This window comes from Mytilus trossulus, chromosome 1 (assembly GCF_036588685.1).
Source record: "Mytilus trossulus isolate FHL-02 chromosome 1, PNRI_Mtr1.1.1.hap1, whole genome shotgun sequence".
Classification (NCBI taxonomy): domain Eukaryota; kingdom Metazoa; phylum Mollusca; class Bivalvia; order Mytilida; family Mytilidae; genus Mytilus; species Mytilus trossulus.
Window position 1 is genome coordinate 99,989,590 of NC_086373.1, and position 14,004 is coordinate 100,003,593.

Consider the following 14,004-nt stretch of genomic DNA (forward strand, 5'->3'; position numbering starts at 1 on the left):
GAAAATTTACATATAGGCTATTTTTTAACTGATTAAATCAAATATGTAATAAAAAGTATACCTTCATGTGCTACTTTTTGAGTTAAATGAGGTAGAAATTTTGAATATTTGCTCAAAATTCGGATTCGTGGCCGTATTTTCCTTTTCGAAAGAAGGACATAACATTTTTGTTTTAAAAGATAAACACAAATTTTTTTGTGTGAAATAGTTTGTAATTTCTGTATTTTATAAGTATTCTAAAAAATTATGCATTTTTTATTCAGAAATGGCTCATATTTATTAAATGGTTATGAATTGAGAAAAAACGTAATGTTTTGCTGTATATTTATCCAAAGTAAAAAAAATGCACTATTAACAGTTTTATAAAATTTGGTCCACATAATCTCCCTGCAAAATGAATGAAAATGTCGTTTTAAAAAATAGGGGTCCATGCACTCGTTTTCAAATGAAATCAGTTTGAATGATAAAAATCAGTCGAAAAATGCACCTTTTCCCGATAAGTCACAGTTAATAACATTTTACGTTAGTAACGTCATTATCTCCCCTGTAACTGTATCGTATGCCCTTAAAACGAAGTATACCACTTTACACTAATAAAGTATATCCATTGAGATCAGGGTGGTTGCGTTCGAACATTTTTCACTGTAGGAGGGGGTTTCGTGTAAAATGTTTGAATACTTTGTTTCATTTATGACTGATGTTAGGGAGACCAGCATTAAATATACTACAATTAACTGTTGAATCATTTTAAGTTTTACGCAAATTAAACGGCTACATATACAACAATGAGAAACAAAAATATCGCCTACCTTCTACTTAGTTAATCAAAAAATATATACTAGTATAAGAAAGAAGTACACAAAACAAACCCACAATTTGTGTCCTGTTTTTATTTTTGTTTTATAACCTTTTATAACATGTAAAAATATTGTAAAGTAAGTTTGCACAGTTGTAAGGCCTATAATGAGGACTGAAATATAATACTTCTTCCCATGTCTAACTCTCAGTAAATCAATCAATGCTGATTTATATTGAATATTATATACAAGTTGCGCTCGATGTTGATACTAGTGAGCGTAAAAAGACGTTCCTTATTATAATGCGATTTTGACGATTTCAAATAAAGTTTCAAGCGTTCAACCTTATATTTGATGAGCTCAATGAACTGTTTTGAATTCGGTTATCACGATTTCGGTTTGTCGAAAAATGCATTGTTTTTACAAATCAAACTCAAATTGCTCGTACATGTTGTTTTTTAATTGAATGTTTCTTTACATGAGTTGTCAGTCTTGGACCATTATGGCAAATTTTCCGTTTGCCACCAGATCGCATCAGGATTTTTGTTTTTTAATATCATTTAGATATTGTATTTATATTCCCTACTTTTTTTGCATATACATGTATATACTCATTTCGCCGAATTTCTTACAGTTTCCTTTCATTTTTATGTATTATCATTGCCCGATGTCGCAAAAGATCTAGGTAGTTTTTTAAATTTATTTGGGAATCATATTTTAATCATTTTGAGTACTTTTTTACCATAATGCATGTCCTTTGTTTGTTATTGTTTGCCGGTAATAGTTTTCCTCTTTCTTTTATTTCAAGTTTACGATGATATTATATATTTTTTCTTTTGACGATTTGAAAACCTGCAGATCGACAACGTTCCTTAAGTAAAACAAATGTACTAAAAAAACTATGATCCCAATAATTATTAATCGCATTTGATCAACATTTGAATTTTAACTTAAACTTTTCTTTATATTATAGATTATACTTCTTTATTTTTATTCGAGTAAACCTGGAAACAAATAACTATCATGATATATATCTAAAAACCAAAGCATGACTTCAAATACGTTTTGCAGACGTTGTGACACAACTTCTTCACTTTTTGAAACGATATAAAAATCTTGTTGTCTATCGAAAAACGTTATACACTATTTTGTTTCTCTGTTACAAGATGGCTATACTTTTTGAAGTCATTGCAATAGAAACTATACTCATGTTTCAGGCAAAAATATATCATGAACCAGAAATAAAGCTAATGCACTTTTAAATGTATAAATAATTTTCCTCTCAGCTTTTCCAAATTCTTGATATGAATGCGCAAACCCGCTATATGCTTACTTTCGAATGCTTGGACATTTTTCAGATCGTTTTCAAACATGATATTTTCCGGTTCACGGTTTCAATGATATTGATTTTGCTTTAACATGCAAATAACTATAACAATAGCAATATTCTTGTGAAGTTTTACGATGATCGGAGAAAATATGCGATACGAACGACACAGAACTCTGAACCTCTGCACACAAAATGTAACGTTTGACATTGCGGTTTTGCATAAAAATGGAAATAATTAAGTTTTAAAATTTTTGGTATTCTAAATTTCGTTTCCTTTTTTTTTTTATTTTCAAGTCTATTAAACTCAATTCAACCAGATATCACTATTTTGTCAACGAACTGTCCAGTCTACGTATTTATTTTTTATGATAATCTATAGCAAAATGGATTCGTACCAACATTGTGCGCAACGTCAGAACATTTGTATTTTTTCTTCTTTCCTCCTTTCAACTAAAGATTTCTACCCTACATCTTCATACATGTTTTCAGTCCTTGTAAAAATTGGCAAACCAGTTACTTTTTATCAGCTTTAACCTGTAAACCTTCTAATTTATAAGAATATATATATATCTTATGCCAAAATTATCCCATACCTCACTTGCATATTTAAAAAAATGGTCTAATAAGGGTTTATTCAAATTTTCCGTAGTCAATATGCTATCAATGCAATAGTCTTTTGCATTTTTAAAATAAACAATATCTTTCTATATGAATATTGTGGTCAATGAACCTCTCTAGTATTTTGAAGTAAATATTAAATGAATATCAAAAAGGGAATCTATTATAGCTAACAAACAGATTTTGATGTCATTTTAGTTGTTTCTAGGCAATTTATTCAATGAGAAAATAATAAACTAAGGTAAACTTAGGTTGCATATAGATACACTTACTCGTTGATTTTGATTGAACACTTTCTGTCTGGTAAGCTAGATTATAAATTACACACATCGATACTACACAGTAGGTATAATGTCCGGTTGGTATATGAGTTTTGTTTTAAAGACTAAATTAGGTTTTGGTATTGTTGAGTTGGACGAAAACTTTTAATCGAATGTGGTATATTAACGATTACAAGATTCAAAGGAAATGCGTTCATGAAATATGTATATCCTTGCATTATCGCACACTTAATTTTGAATTCCGGGTATTTATAGAACGGTCCCGGGTTTTTTTGTGTGTAATGTTCATGTCTTATTTCTCATCGTTAGGTTGATTTTCTAGGCACTTTATACATATTCTAATGCCTACTATTTCTTAATCATAAGAAATCCGATGGACAAGGTATAATTTGCTCTTGTCACTACACACAGACACACACATACATATATATTTATTTACAGTGATTGTATGCTTCTAGAAATATATTAGCATCTTGTAATTATACTGAAGAGATGAGTAGATGATCATTTCTGTACACTAATAAGAATACTTCGTGTATTGTACCAGAGATCCTTATTAAATTCCTACAAGAAGGTAACACCTCCCGAAACGAAAGCTACTCTAACATCGTTAGGTTGATTTTCTAGGCACTTTTTTTAAATATATTTTTTTTTTCTGGAACGAAAAAATGTATTTCAAGGACCAAATAATAACTTTGCAATGTAGTATTTCAATTACTATCGTTTACAGTTTTGTATCGATTTTCCAGTTGAAACAAAATATCAGTACAAAATACTGCAAAGAAAAAAGACATTATAAACTAAGACTATATGCCATGTGCTTAGCAAGGATTTGATTCGTTTCATAAGTATTCTTACAATTTATTTTTTATTGTAGCATCGGTGGCTCATCGCCTAAATGAATCAGCTGGAGAGAGAGGTTTTAAATTTAATTTCCTCTGTCAGTCGATGCAATTAATTTCCTATCTCAAATGTAAATCTTATACTTTAATTATAGATTAAATTGAGATCTATTGATACATTGTCGTACGAAAAAAAGAAAAGATACAAAAAATAGGAAAGCATTAAGCACATTTGCAAAATGTTTAATTTAAACAACTTTTGATAAGCTTTATTTCCGCATTTAATCCAACAAAAATCGTTCATTATTACAGTTTGTTCTATATGAATATGATGTTTGTTTTACAGACAAATATTTTTATCTATCATTCACTTAAAAAGAAAAAAACTGCACACATGTTACTATTTTGAAGAGAAATTTTATATAGCATATCGATTCGAAGTTGTCAAAGCATTGTTAACAATGGTTAAAGACCATGGTTTATTTATTTCCCCATTTTAAAGACAACTTGAACATGTAACACACATTGTAAATTTAATTTACACATTTGTAATGACAATAACAACGAGTGAATACAATACTTTCCTCTAAATGTCAAATTATTAGTTAATCAATCAATTTTATTGGATTTTACGACTTTTTATAAACCAGTGTATAGTTCGATGTTTCATTTATATATTTAAGCAGATTGTAATGTTAACAGTTTTGAAGGGAAGTGGTATTGTAGTTTTTGTTAAAAATAGATTGCGAGAGACACATGGTTTGATTGTTGAGCCGTTCATGTAACGTTTTAGAATTAAGTCCTGTAGTTTGTTTGTGGAGAGATTGAAGAAAGATCGGATTGAAATTAGTTATCGAGTTGCGTGACAAAATTGAATGAAAACAAGACTGAATTAAAACAAAATATTATCATTATCACTACCTTTAATTGTCCATTTTTTTCCCTTAAGGTTTACGAACATATCACTCTTTTAATTACAAATTTAACCATTGCTTAAATTTTTTTCTCTTAAAAACTTGTATGATATTGTTGTTTTAGAACTAAATAAAACTTGATCCCTCTATACTTATAAACGCTATTAGAAAGCGAATAATAATAAATATTTGGTAAGATCAGGAATAAGTACACATACACCATGTACACGGTATTTTTTTTTTTTTATCTTATTTTGGCCTAAGGTACCACTGCACTTGAAAAAAATGTATTTGGTATAATAATGAAAAATGTATGCTTGGCAAAACAAGCAAATTTCCTCCAAATGCAGTATTGTACCAATGACGAAAGACATTTAACACACACATTTCACTAGAATAAGGGAACGGACTTACACCAAAAAAGGGGTTATAGACATTAATTGTGTAGTTAAATTTTCGAATCGTATACAATTGTGTAAGAACGGAATAAAATAGATGCTTCCACGACGATGGATGAAATAAGCTAAGCGTTACAAAGCAACGAAGAGATACCTATAGACGGCAGTTTTTCTGTTATGGTCGGGCAAATAGACATTTCATGGGGCAGGGGAGACACATATCACAAAGTTATTTGGTGGGGAACACAGGTAAACACCGTAAACGTTATCTAGTATCAGTAGACTTAGTGAAACTATGTACATCATAGCAAGCCTATCTCAATATAGGTTTGATTCAAGAAAAACCTGTCGCACTGTATCGTCTGGTCAATGGTAGGCACTTACCTCAGATGACAAGGGTATATGGTAGATAAAGTTCTGAATCATTGGACAGTCCCGCAGTGTTTTTTCGAACATGGAATAGAGAAATGTAGAATTTTGCCAATATTGGCAACAGTAGTATACCGATGGTCACACGTCTTTGTGAATTAGCCGACGTAAGTGACAAGAAACTGTGTAGAATCAATGAAAAAAAAAACATTTTGAAAAGGTGGTAGACTTGTAAATTGTTAGTCATTTCATCAAAATTAGGAAACACATTCATTTGTATAGGTGAGAATGAAACATGTGAAGAAATGTTTTTTTTTCTTTACTCAATTGAAACGGAGGGTTATGTACATATTTCTGCCATAGTGAGTTTAACGGGATTCTTTTCTTGTAACTTTTTCTGAACAAACGGTCTTAAACAATACAATAACAAAGATAAACATTCTTATGTAGACTTTATTATAACAGGCAGTACTTTGTCTTGTCGTGCGTTAAATAGAACGTGCAGATCCCTCGAATGCTTTAAAAGGTACACAAAGGAAATGAAAACAAAGAAAATACTTTTTTACACAGAGGGGAGGCCGGCGTCCGCCGCCCCGCGCGAAAAAAGTGTATAAAAAAACTAATTTCAATCCGATCTTTCTTCAATCTCTCCACAAACAAACTACAGGACTTAATTCTAAAACGTTACATGAACGGCTCAACAATCAAACCATGTGTCTCTCGCAATCTATTTTTAACAAAAACTACAATACCACTTCCCTTCAAAACTGTTAACATTACAATCTGCTTAAATATATAAATGAAACATCGAACTATACACTGGTTTATAAAAAGTCGTAAAATCCAATAAAATTGATTGATTAACTAATAATTTGACATTTAGAGGAAAGTATTGTATTCACTCGTTGTTATTGTCATTACAAATGTGTAAATTAAATTTACAATGTGTGTTACATGTTCAAGTTGTCTTTAAAATGGGGAAATAAATAAACCATGGTCTTTAACCATTGTTAACAATGCTTTGACAACTTCGAATCGATATGCTATATAAAATTTCTCTTCAAAATAGTAACATGTGTGCAGTTTTTTTCTTTTTAAGTGAATGATAGATAAAAATATTTGTCTGTAAAACAAACATCATATTCATATAGAACAAACTGTAATAATGAACGATTTTTGTTGGATTAAATGCGGAAATAAAGCTTATCAAAAGTTGTTTAAATTAAACATTTTGCAAATGTGCTTAATGCTTTCCTATTTTTTGTATCTTTTCTTTTTTTCGTACGACAATGTATCAATAGATCTCAATTTAATCTATAATTAAAGTATAAGATTTACATTTGAGATAGGAAATTAATTGCATCGACTGACAGAGGAAATTAAATTTAAAACCTCTCTCTCCAGCTGATTCATTTAGGCGATGAGCCACCGATGCTACAATAAAAAATAAATTGTAAGAATACTTATGAAACGAATCAAATCCTTGCTAAGCACATGGCATATAGTCTTAGTTTATAATGTCTTTTTTCTTTGCAGTATTTTGTACTGATATTTTGTTTCAACTGGAAAATCGATACAAAACTGTAAACGATAGTAATTGAAATACTACATTGCAAAGTTATTATTTGGTCCTTGAAATACATTTTTTCGTTCCAGAAAAAAAAAATATATTTAAAAAAAGTGCCTAGAAAATCAACCTAACGATGTTAGAGTAGCTTTCGTTTCGGGAGGTGTTACCTTCTTGTAGGAATTTAATAAGGATCTCTGGTACAATACACGAAGTATTCTTATTAGTGTACAGAAATGATCATCTACTCATCTCTTCAGTATAATTACAAGATGCTAATATATTTCTAGAAGCATACAATCACTGTAAATAAATATATATGTATGTGTGTGTCTGTGTGTAGTGACAAGAGCAAATTATACCTTGTCCATCGGATTTCTTATGATTAAGAAATAGTAGGCATTAGAATATGTATAAAGTGCCTAGAAAATCAACCTAACGATGAGAAATAAGACATGAACATTACACACAAAAAAACCCGGGACCGTTCTATAAATACCCGGAATTCAAAATTAAGTGTGCGATAATGCAAGGATATACATATTTCATGAACGCATTTCCTTTGAATCTTGTAATCGTTAATATACCACATTCGATTAAAAGTTTTCGTCCAACTCAACAATACCAAAACCTAATTTAGTCTTTAAAACAAAACTCATATACCAACCGGACATTATACCTACTGTGTAGTATCGATGTGTGTAATTTATAATCTAGCTTACCAGACAGAAAGTGTTCAATCAAAATCAACGAGTAAGTGTATCTATATGCAACCTAAGTTTACCTTAGTTTATTATTTTCTCATTGAATAAATTGCCTAGAAACAACTAAAATGACATCAAAATCTGTTTGTTAGCTATAATAGATTCCCTTTTTGATATTCATTTAATATTTACTTCAAAATACTAGAGAGGTTCATTGACCACAATATTCATATAGAAAGATATTGTTTATTTTAAAAATGCAAAAGACTATTGCATTGATAGCATATTGACTACGGAAAATTTGAATAAACCCTTATTAGACCATTTTTTTAAATATGCAAGTGAGGTATGGGATAATTTTGGCATAAGATATATATATATTCTTATAAATTAGAAGGTTTACAGGTTAAAGCTGATAAAAAGTAACTGGTTTGCCAATTTTTACAAGGACTGAAAACATGTATGAAGATGTAGGGTAGAAATCTTTAGTTGAAAGGAGGAAAGAAGAAAAAATACAAATGTTCTGACGTTGCGCACAATGTTGGTACGAATCCATTTTGCTATAGATTATCATAAAAAATAAATACGTAGACTGGACAGTTCGTTGACAAAATAGTGATATCTGGTTGAATTGAGTTTAATAGACTTGAAAATAAAAAAAAAAAGGAAACGAAATTTAGAATACCAAAAATTTTAAAACTTAATTATTTCCATTTTTATGCAAAACCGCAATGTCAAACGTTACATTTTGTGTGCAGAGGTTCAGAGTTCTGTGTCGTTCGTATCGCATATTTTCTCCGATCATCGTAAAACTTCACAAGAATATTGCTATTGTTATAGTTATTTGCATGTTAAAGCAAAATCAATATCATTGAAACCGTGAACCGGAAAATATCATGTTTGAAAACGATCTGAAAAATGTCCAAGCATTCGAAAGTAAGCATATAGCGGGTTTGCGCATTCATATCAAGAATTTGGAAAAGCTGAGAGGAAAATTATTTATACATTTAAAAGTGCATTAGCTTTATTTCTGGTTCATGATATATTTTTGCCTGAAACATGAGTATAGTTTCTATTGCAATGACTTCAAAAAGTATAGCCATCTTGTAACAGAGAAACAAAATAGTGTATAACGTTTTTCGATAGACAACAAGATTTTTATATCGTTTCAAAAAGTGAAGAAGTTGTGTCACAACGTCTGCAAAACGTATTTGAAGTCATGCTTTGGTTTTTAGATATATATCATGATAGTTATTTGTTTCCAGGTTTACTCGAATAAAAATAAAGAAGTATAATCTATAATATAAAGAAAAGTTTAAGTTAAAATTCAAATGTTGATCAAATGCGATTAATAATTATTGGGATCATAGTTTTTTTAGTACATTTGTTTTACTTAAGGAACGTTGTCGATCTGCAGGTTTTCAAATCGTCAAAAGAAAAAATATATAATATCATCGTAAACTTGAAATAAAAGAAAGAGGAAAACTATTACCGGCAAACAATAACAAACAAAGGACATGCATTATGGTAAAAAAGTACTCAAAATGATTAAAATATGATTCCCAAATAAATTTAAAAAACTACCTAGATCTTTTGCGACATCGGGCAATGATAATACATAAAAATGAAAGGAAACTGTAAGAAATTCGGCGAAATGAGTATATACATGTATATGCAAAAAAAGTAGGGAATATAAATACAATATCTAAATGATATTAAAAAACAAAAATCCTGATGCGATCTGGTGGCAAACGGAAAATTTGCCATAATGGTCCAAGACTGACAACTCATGTAAAGAAACATTCAATTAAAAAACAACATGTACGAGCAATTTGAGTTTGATTTGTAAAAACAATGCATTTTTCGACAAACCGAAATCGTGATAACCGAATTCAAAACAGTTCATTGAGCTCATCAAATATAAGGTTGAACGCTTGAAACTTTATTTGAAATCGTCAAAATCGCATTATAATAAGGAACGTCTTTTTACGCTCACTAGTATCAACATCGAGCGCAACTTGTATATAATATTCAATATAAATCAGCATTGATTGATTTACTGAGAGTTAGACATGGGAAGAAGTATTATATTTCAGTCCTCATTATAGGCCTTACAACTGTGCAAACTTACTTTACAATATTTTTACATGTTATAAAAGGTTATAAAACAAAAATAAAAACAGGACACAAATTGTGGGTTTGTTTTGTGTACTTCTTTCTTATACTAGTATATATTTTTTGATTAACTAAGTAGAAGGTAGGCGATATTTTTGTTTCTCATTGTTGTATATGTAGCCGTTTAATTTGCGTAAAACTTAAAATGATTCAACAGTTAATTGTAGTATATTTAATGCTGGTCTCCCTAACATCAGTCATAAATGAAACAAAGTATTCAAACATTTTACACGAAACCCCCTCCTACAGTGAAAAATGTTCGAACGCAACCACCCTGATCTCAATGGATATACTTTATTAGTGTAAAGTGGTATACTTCGTTTTAAGGGCATACGATACAGTTACAGGGGAGATAATGACGTTACTAACGTAAAATGTTATTAACTGTGACTTATCGGGAAAAGGTGCATTTTTCGACTGATTTTTATCATTCAAACTGATTTCATTTGAAAACGAGTGCATGGACCCCTATTTTTTAAAACGACATTTTCATTCATTTTGCAGGGAGATTATGTGGACCAAATTTTATAAAACTGTTAATAGTGCATTTTTTTTACTTTGGATAAATATACAGCAAAACATTACGTTTTTTCTCAATTCATAACCATTTGATAAATATGAGCCATTTCTGAATAAAAAATGCATAATTTTTTAGAATACTTATAAAATACAGAAATTACAAACTATTTCACACAAAAAAATTTGTGTTTATCTTTTAAAACAAAAATGTTATGTCCTTCTTTCGAAAAGGAAAATACGGCCACGAATCCGAATTTTGAGCAAATATTCAAAATTTCTACCTCATTTAACTCAAAAAGTAGCACATGAAGGTATACTTTTTATTACATATTTGATTTAATCAGTTAAAAAATAGCCTATATGTAAATTTTCATCAACTTGTAAATATGGGATCAAACTGTATCGTATGACCTTAAGAAACAATTACAGACTGTGGAGGTTTTTCTCATTCATTTGCATTATTATCTGTTATGTTTTTATTTTATTTATGTTTTAGCTTATTCATTGTTGTTTCTCGGGTAAAAGATGGAAGTATGATATGAACATGCTATATACAGATTAAAATGTGTAAACATACAAAAATTTAGACATTGAAGGATGTTACAGAAGTAACTTATTTCTTTTTCAATAGTGTAATAAAAAAATACCAGAAAGAGGTAGTTTATCTTAAAAAAATCGGAAACAGACAGTCATATGTTATTCCATAAACTCTGAACATTCTATATTTTAACGTTTTAGTAGCACTATGGACGGATGGGGGTTTAATTACAGCATACCCTTGTAATTTCAATAAAATATATCGACGAATATTACTATGGTTTATGCTTCATGTATATATCTTGCATTAAAACACCAAATAACATAACCTAAAATGAGTCGTGAGTCAAACTTAAAAAAGTAGAACCCCTCCCCTTCCCCTATTCTATACCATGAAAACCATAACAGTGTTAAGGGTTAAAAAACTTTTTCAATTTGTTAATATTTTTTTAAACGCTACTCACCCTCTTTTCTTTTGAAAGTACGTTTGACATTTTACGGCTTTCCAATGTCAACGTATATTTGTTCCGCGTAACAGAGGTTCCACTGGAACAAATATTCTATACCATTTTTCCCGTTAGGAACATTTACTGTAATATTTATTCCAGTGTAAATAATTTTTCCAAATATTGTTTCCGTTTGGAACATTTATTATGAAGGAACTTCTATTCCGCCACATCAATAGCTATATTAAAAAACTGACGAACGACTGATTTCTATATAGTAAACATTTCCATGCCTCAATCTGTTTAAAGAAGAAGAAAAACAAACGCGAATAAATTTAAAACCAATAAGTACAGGTATCTTATTTAATCCAATATTTATGAACCCAAATTAATTTGACAATAATCGATTTCACCCCAACTGGTGTTCAAACATCTAAAGTATGAGGTCTCTAATATATTGATAAAAAGTAGAAAAACAGTATAACCCCTAAACAAAGACATTTTCCATCAGTATAAGAGTATCTTTATATCATGAGGATCAAACCTGTCAGTATATCTATGACGTCTCAAATCTATTCATAAAAGTTATAACCCCCAACAAAAGACATCTGCCATCTGAACACGCCGTCTAAAACGTTGGGCATCAATGGCACAAATCATCCAATGACCTTTTCTTTCTTCTTGGAACGCAAACCCCCAGACTATCATGGGATGGATTTCTTTAATTTTGTCATCGGTAAGAAAGGGAGTCTTCAAAGTATAAAAAACAAGAATAACAAAGTGAGGAAAGAAAAATCACATTGCACTTTTTTCTTTTTCTTTCTTTTTTTCTTCTTATTTTGTTATGACTATTCTTACGTTTTTTCTCACCTTCTTAATATCTTTCGAATTTACATTTGACATTTTACGAGTATCAATGAATTATATAAAGGGTATTGACACCGCCCCTCCACTTATTTTTATAATTTAACAGTTGGATCATTTAAACCTACTTAAGTACATAACAAAGGAACTTTATAGCCCCCAATATTTATGACTACAAATTCAAAACAACAAAGGAAGACTGTTTAAATTATAAACCACAAATCTATTCAAGAAAATAACAAAAGGATTTTTTCAACACTCCAAACCCAATGAAGAAAAAACACAAAGACATTTTATACACCCCAAACTTACATAATAAAAAAACAAAAGAAATTTTAGACACCCCAAAAAAATAAAAAAAAATAAAAAAAAACAAAAGAAATTTAGACACCCCAAAAAAAGAACAAAAGAGACACTTCACACCTACTTAAGACAACAAAGGAATATATTTTTGGGGCATGAGGATCGATAATACTACTAATGCTCATAAATAGTAATCACATGACGTCCATTGTTGCTTTAAGAAATGGGGTCAAACCGGGGTCAGCTTTCCGACTGTGTATACATAATAATAATTGTTTCAATTTGAGTCGACGACTTAAGCTCACGTGACATTTAATAATATAATACAAACATAACCTTCTCAGAGTCCTGTCTTATAATCTTAGCTGCTAGCGTAATGCATGATCGTATCAATCGAATTTTAACCAAAATGATGTGAAGCGGTTGTACGATATAGGTCTGCTATATATGCATGTAATCAACACATACATTTATATTTTTATTTTATAATATCATATTTTATCAACAATATTTTGTTATCATCTTGATTTAACAAATGTATTTCCAGATACTGCTACGACAACATGATATTTTATTGAAGAGACAGTTTAGTGATATTCAAGATACCATCAACTCCTTACATAGATGTAAACATAGAAGTCAGAGACACAAAAGTTCAAACATGAGTCTTCACTCAAACTGTAGCAGCATTGACATTTCATTGGACAACTACGCTGTTAGAACGTCCAATAGCATTACTTTATTGAACGACGACGAATGTGATGACAATTTTGATACGGAAATGACGTTTAGACCTCGTACTTCATCAATGAAAACAACGAGAGATCTAGCGGCGTTGGCTAGAAGAAGGGGAAGTAAAGATCTGATTTAAATAAACTAGTCTTTAGTGATTTTTGTGTGCATCACATTCATTTACTGACCAGTCAAAGACTTTAAAAATAATTTCGCTACTCAAGAAGACACGCGGAAATTCGACATGTCGTCTGGAAGTGGGGGAAATAAATTTTTGAAGATGGAGTTAAACGTCTTCCTTCGAATTTGTAAGCTGTTAACTTGCACTCTAAAATTCGAATCAGCGTGCTGGACTGTTTAAAAAGCAGGATATTGACCAACAAATATATTCTTGGCGCATGTTCCAACTACATCTTTGGTATTAAAATAACTTGAATTATTAAAACCAATAACATTACATTTTAAATGTTATCAGAGATGGCCGTCACATACAAACTTCGATAACTTTTTGCACAAGTGTATCCCTGTTGTCAATATCATACAATTTGAATTTCTTCTTTTTTCTTCTTATTTCATCTTTTTCAAAACGACTTTCCAAATATATTCAA

The 14,004-nt window shown here is 30.2% G+C and overlaps 1 protein-coding gene across 2 annotated transcripts in view; it reads left to right on the forward strand.

Annotated features, from left to right (window-relative positions):
* The window catches only part of LOC134693613 (uncharacterized), a 31,919-nt gene extending 18,365 nt beyond the window's left edge, over positions 1–13,554 (forward strand). For both annotated transcript variants that reach the window (XM_063554459.1, XM_063554454.1), the window contains exon 3: positions 13,212–13,554. In XM_063554459.1, coding sequence (XP_063410529.1) covers positions 13,212–13,535 — 324 coding nt within the window. In that variant the 3' untranslated portion in view covers positions 13,536–13,554. The remainder of the gene's footprint in view (positions 1–13,211) is intronic.
* The last annotated feature ends 450 nt before the right edge of the window (positions 13,555–14,004 follow it).